General features: G+C 31.9%; 1 protein-coding gene across 1 annotated transcript in view; it reads left to right on the top strand.

Annotated features, from left to right (window-relative positions):
- Positions 1–1361: 1361 nt before the first annotated feature.
- LOC127722298 (uncharacterized) overlaps positions 1362–7082 on the top strand; it is a 28801-nt gene continuing 23080 nt past the window's right edge. The window contains exons 1-4 of the mRNA XM_052229187.1: positions 1362–1718; positions 1829–1899; positions 2666–2764; positions 5787–6119. Coding sequence (XP_052085147.1) covers positions 1597–1718; positions 1829–1899; positions 2666–2764; positions 5787–6119 — 625 coding nt within the window. The 5' untranslated portion in view covers positions 1362–1596. The remainder of the gene's footprint in view (positions 1719–1828; positions 1900–2665; positions 2765–5786; positions 6120–7082) is intronic.

The raw sequence follows: 7082 nt of genomic DNA, 5'->3' as shown, positions 1-7082 counted from the left end.
TCTTTTGTCCCATCTATTAAATACAATAGCTATTGTTCTCTGTGTAGTTTATTTGATGGGACCTTTAAATTTCTTCCAAGAGAAATCTATAACTCACTAATTAATTTAACTGAACAAATAATTGAACTGTCAATAATGACAATACACGTACAAATACTAAATAAGGACTAAAAACTGCATGTGGTGTTGTATTTATTCAATATCAATAATTCATTTTTACAAATGTTTTAATAGTTTCAATATAAACACTGATTCAAAAATTAAAAGTTGATTTCTGAACAAAGTGTTTGACAAATAAAAACTTGAAAATTATTGTGTTTAAATCAAGGTCTTGATAAATGTATTCTATAACTGAACAACAACAAAAACACGCAAATTCATTGGAACAATACTAAAAATTTTGTCAGAAATAAACTTTTTATAATTAAATCAGTGTTTATATTTAACAGATTGAAAATATATTATTGATATTGATTAAATACAATATTGCATGCAGTTTATGCGAGTTTATACAACTATTTCCCCCAAAAAAGAAGATAATTTTTAGGTCAGGTAAATTAATCAATGAGTGATAGATTTCTCCTTGAAGAAATTTAAAGGTCCCAGTGAAAAACTACACAGAGAACAATAGCTATTGTATTTATTCAAAAGGACAAGAGAATAGACAAAAGTTTAAATACCCCGGTTAAGAGCAGACGACTCTGTGGAAAACTTTCATTTGGTTAGTAATAAAGGACCACATACAACAATATTTTGTATTAGAATATCTATTTATAGTTTTATCCATGAACATCATCTGAACTTAAACTAAGATTAAGCTTGATATAAACTTCTTTTATCCTATATGTTTGCCATAGTTCTAATCGATTGTTTTTCTAGACTTCTAAACATTCTTTACACAAATCATTTATCATTTGATTTCACAAATAATTTCAAGAAGTCAATAATGCATATCTGAGCATCATATTGTTGTGTGTGTTTTGTCCTCACTACAATGAATATCCCGAGTCAGTGAAATGGTCACATATAAAACGACGACATATCAATATGTATATATTTGTCATATATCAACCTATGAACCATCAATATATAACTTAGGAAAGAGTCCAACTTGTTAATTTATTCTGGACCTCACACATGTCATAGAGGCTACAAATTTTTTATTGTAAAATTGTTCTACATCATAAAATTAAGCAATGATGTGTTATCCAATACTATCTAAGTAGTATAAAGTAAACAAATACACAAATGAAACCCCAATGAGATTCATGGAACTAAGCAGAATGTAGTTCTCAAATTTAATTTAACTGACCTAGAATGATTTACAAGTACTTCCTTAATGTGAACTATGTGACCGCAGCATTGTAGTAGATCACATTCATACATATGATAATTGAGGTTAGTCGGAAGTCATCATGAAGTGTGTATCTCTTGAAAATTGTTAAATCGTTCAGTACAATTAAACAAATTTTATTGTTTGAAAATAAATTCAACACATATGGAAGAAGTTTTAAGCACTGCGTATAAAAGTTACGGCTTTGTTAAGATCATTAAAAAGGAAGACAATTCAAAGAAGCAACATCGTCATAATTAAACATGGGGGATCAAGTTGAGCTTGTAAATATTCTAGAAACGGAAGACTTTCAGAGTGTGGATAATATCAAAACTAATGTGTGGAATCAGAAACTTGCTAAAATTCACAAGGCTGTTAGGAAAAAGTAAAATCACAAAAATACTGAACTCCGAGGAAAATTCAATCGGAAAGTCCCTAATCACATGGCAAAATCAAATGACAAAACACATCAAACGAATGGACAACAAGGAATAGAGATAAATTAATTTTACTCTTTATAGTAGTGCAGTTAATTTGTATTTCTCTGACAGTTGCATATTTGAATGGTAAGCATATTTGAATCCCTGAAATTATTTTCATTTAGGAAAAAATTCTATTAATGACAATATACATTAACAAATTGATTTATGGGTTTTAGATGATATGGATTTTAGATGATACACTTATTTACTTAATTCGCTTCAAGATATTGTAACTGTGACACGAGAAACATTTCAACATCGTACTATCAAGCCAAAATTAAAGGAAAGTGTGGGTCGACATGGTTAATGAAACAGTAACCAAGAGACACAAAATACATCTAGAGGTTTATATATTGTCATTAAACTCAAATTGGTTCCGAGTCAATAAGAAGTTGTAAACAAAGTTTGCAGAGACTATTTTAGGTGTGTTCAATGACTAAATATAAAAAAGCAAGAAAAAAAAAACAAAAAAAAAAACAAACACAAAGCCACCAAAAAATTCCACCAAAACTTCCCGAAACACACCCTCCCTAAAAATAAACCCCAAAAAGACACAACAAAAGACTACCAATATCACTCTACAGGTACCAAAAAAACGCAGCGGAAAAAATAGCCCCATCTTATCAGAAATGATACAACACAGATATAGAATTAAAATGATAATCATAAATGCCCGTAAATGACGTAAGCCTACCACAAGTATAAATAAATAACTATTTACTAGCAAGGTTAATTATATGTTAGAATCAATACGATGTCAGAGAACATTGAATAATAGATACTCATATTCATCTAACCTTTTATGCTAATAATATTTAATAATCAATTGAACATCAGATATTTTTTTCAGCTTATATTGAGAAGTTTGCAAGACTAGAAACGCAGATACAAGAATTGACTTTTAATGCTTCGAAAATAACAAGTGTAGATAGACTAGTTCAGATATCAAGTAAGTGCATGTATACTTGAAGAGTTTAAACCTCGATACTAGCACACGGTTTACCTAAGATTTATTCGGGAAACGTATAACAAAACAATCTATGATACAAGTTTTCGTGTGCATGTCACGTGATTCTGGATTAACTATAATCACATTGAATCAGGTTACGTTCGAGACCAAAATTTTGGAAAGCCAAGGACATTAAACAAACACGATCTAAGATCAACCACGCCTGAGCTAGTTTTATGGTTAATTAGGGAATGATACTTACAACAGATATGGTAAATGGTGTAAATTGCCATTGCATGGAGTATCCACAGGAAAAAATATATCGTGTAGTTATTGCAAATCAATATGAATTCTCAATACGAATATACCTGTCACTGCATGTTCTTTTATATTGTAGGGATGTGTAATATTCAAAATAGAATTGACCTTTTTTTTCATTTCTTTTACCTTTATTGCTTTCACAAACTATAATTAAAAAAGAGATAAAGATGAAAAAGATAGAATCTAAAATCCGAAAATATTAAATAATAGCTTGGTATGCATATTTGACGTATGTTTAAGTTTTCAGTTGTGTATGTTTGCTACTTTGCATTATCTAATTGATTCAGTAACAAAATATCTCCATACTAATATTCTACTTGGTTGATAAAGTGTAAATATATCCGAGGAATGCTTTGTTCATATGGGAGTTTCTTCGTAATAAAAATTGTACATGATTTTGTGCAACTTGGTTTAAACAACACTATAAAGTTAAATGAGTTTGATGTACTGACTTTTATGGTACTTTCTTGTATGCACTTTTGTCATAGTCCAATAGTAACCACAATTCGGTCCTCTTTTAGTCGAATGTGACTACCGATTTATCACTAGATTTGTACTTACATCAGCAACAAGACGGGTGCCACATGTGGAGCAGGATCTGCTTTCTCCTCCAGAGCCATGAGGTCTCCTCGGTTTTTGGTGGGGTTCGTGTTGCTCAGTCTTTAGGTTTCTATGTTGAATTTTGTATCTGTTGTTTGTCTTTTGGTCGGTTTACATTGCATTGTCAGTTTATTATCGACTTATGAGTTTGATTATCCCTTTTGTATCTCTTTTTTGATAATTCACCCTTATTGAGATAAAACACGGAATGGATAAGATAGATATATGTTTAACTTCATTGTTTATGTGTATATCGAGACTCAGGAACTTGTATTAATTATTTCTGTTTGATTGCTAAATTTGCAATTGGTGGCTGATCTTGCATAGTGTATGGTTATTTGTAAAACATTGATGCAGTATCTTGGCGATTTTGCATTGACAAAAAGTATAGCCACTTGTACAATGTTGAAGAATTTAAATTCACCTTTTCTATTTTATTTGGTCTGGATTAAATACCGTCTCATTAACCTCACTTTTTAATTGCCCAAACAAACAAAAAATTGTGGAACAAATCATGGTAACAAATGATAACCAAATCGTATGATTTCTTTATGATTTGAAAGTGATAAAATTCTACATGCAAATGAGCTAACAAATCACAAACAAATTGCTTCCAATTCATAAGTAAATCATAAACAAATTGTCAAGAAATTGTTTTGAAATCATTAACAAATCAGAGGTAATTGCTTTCCTACTTCAAGTAAATCACAAACAAATCTGTTTTAAATTGTAAAGAAATTATAAACAAATTGTTATCAAATCTTTAACAAATCAGAAGTACATCATATTCCTACCTCAAGCAAATCACAAGCAAATCGTCAATAAATTGACATCAATCATCAATTCACAGATTAAATCATTTACATCTGGATCAAAAATATGTTCTGCCCCTGAGACCCCCAAACTTTGAAGTGCACTTGTCTTGAAGTTATCTTAGCTACTCCTCTGATTGTTAAGGGATTACTATTTCTAGTTGCCATGAGGGACGAATTGTTCCCTCTGTGAAAGGTTTCTCTCACTTCTCCCGAATTTGATTCTAACGAGATTTGACAACCACATGACCAACCACGGTTACTAGAAGGATGTCGAATATGCGATGGGTCTTAGTCTGGGTCGAAATTTGCTCATGTAGCTTAGCCCCTACTGCCATAGACCTGGTCAGTAAACATCATGAAAAATTAAAACTTAAAACTTGCCAGTGAATTTTGTCTGCTGATCCGGGAAGCTAGTCTTTAATTGCATGCCTCCATCTGTTTACACGTCTTTTACACATTTTTATTTTGAAAATTTATCCTGACAGTACAAAATTATTAGGAGATACTGAAATGCACAGTTTCCGAATTTAAAAGGTTAACGCCTTTGAAAAGTTAGAAAAATATTAATTGAATGTGTGAAATAATAATTTAATGACTAAGATATTTACCACTGTCATGATTGATAGGATATCATATTCTTCATCTTGCAACCTTCTTTGTTCAATTAATATAGAACAGTATTTGAAATTTGAATTTGATCTCAACCGGAAGTCAGAGATAAAGACAAACCCAGAAAATCCGAACGCAACAACATTGTTTTTATTGTAGCAAATCATTAATGAATCACGCCATGATAGCTAACAAAGTTAACAAATCATTTTCAAATCATTTCCTATGATATTCCAAGTAAACAAATCATAACGAAACCACACATTTTAGCTAACAAAGCTAACAAATCTTTTTGAAATCTTTTTATACGATATTCTAAGTAAACAAATCATAAAGAAATCGCACAAAAACAGAAACAAATTGCTTACAAACCATACAAGTGAAAGAAATCACAAAGAAATCAGTTTTGGGAATTTGGCGAATTCTGATTTGTTTATAATTTCTTAAATGAATCGCAAGCAAATGGTACTAACAAATCGCAGAATAAAAAAAAAGAGATTTGAGTACGATTTGAAAGCAATTTGTTCACTTATTTTTCTGTTTGGGTATATAGTTGACCTTCGTTTTTTTACTTCGTTTGATGAAATGTTCTTCATTAAAAAGTAACAGAGGATTGGAAGCGCCAACTAAAGTTGAAAAGGTCTTCAGAGATAAAGCTGGTTCTAATTTCAAAACAGGTCCGTTGGGAACACAATGCAACGCTGGCGATAAGGGAGAGAAAGGTGAGAGAGGTGATTATGGACTAAGAGGTTTAACTGGCGTATCGGGCGACAAAGGCGAAATAGGAGACAAAGGTTCAAGTGGAGCCAAGGGACAAATAGGAGATAAAGGTCCATTTGGAGAAAAGGGACCAACTGGAATGAAAGGTCAAAATGGAGAAAAGGGTCTAACAGGTGAAAGAGGACCAATTGGAGATAAAGGCTTAAAAGGTATACATGGCGAAAAGGGTATCAACGGTGACAAGGGTGCAATTGGAAATGAGGGTCCTAGTGGCGACAATGGTCAAAAAGGTACAAGTATATAAAATTCATTAAACGTCAATCTAACTTGAATGCTAAGTGTATTAATGCCTTAAATTAGAAATTATTGTTAAATATTCATTTGTATTAATTGTTCTATTCTATTATTGATAACAATTTAAAATCATTTATAATAGCAGAGTGTATAATTTACCGCTATGCAATCTTAAATCTTGTTCATGTGTTGTTTGCCTGTATAATTTGATTACAGAAACGATTGACTAAGGTTATCATATTGTTAAAATAAAGAGTAAATAGGTTTAAACATAAAGGATAGTTGATCTCATATTTACTGAAACAGTATAACAAAAATATCGCACTCCAAGGCGTTTTCAAAATGGGGAAGTTCATGAACAATCACGCGCTATCAATTAACGGAATAAGTGAAAAACAACTGCCATATTCCTGACTTGGTACATACATTACAGATTGCTTGTTTGCTTGTTGGTTGCTTAACGTCCAATGGCAAATATTTCACGCATATTCAGGACGGGAACAAATTATCAATAAATACAAAAGGTAGGTCCTATAAAAAAGGCCGTCCCGGATGAAGGTCGGGGATATTTTGACTGCCATTGGAAAATAAGGGTGCATTGGATAGGGAGAAAATTTTTGCTTTGCAACAAACCATCTACATACCCCTCATAGAGGAGGTTCTTAATGTGCAGAGAGCAAGACACTTTCTCTACACGAGACATCGGATTTAACGTCCCCATTCTGACCGGACGTGGTTGCATACTTGCATATCTCGCACAGCCATATGGACGCCCCACTTTGGCAAGGATTTTAATGCCATTCAGAAGAAGACCTGTAGTGACCATATTTCTTTTCCACAGTCTCCCTTAGGGGAAATACCTTACAGAAATACAACTCAAATTACTAAAAAATTCAAACAAATATACAAATCATTCTAACAAAGATGCCAACATAAAAGATGTATTAGATAGTAATAAA

Source organism: Mytilus californianus, unplaced genomic scaffold (assembly GCF_021869535.1).
Source record: "Mytilus californianus isolate M0D057914Y unplaced genomic scaffold, xbMytCali1.0.p SCAF_12, whole genome shotgun sequence".
NCBI lineage: Eukaryota > Metazoa > Mollusca > Bivalvia > Mytilida > Mytilidae > Mytilus > Mytilus californianus.
Note: the sequence above shows the minus strand (reverse complement) of the source record. Positions and strands in the feature narration are given on the sequence as shown.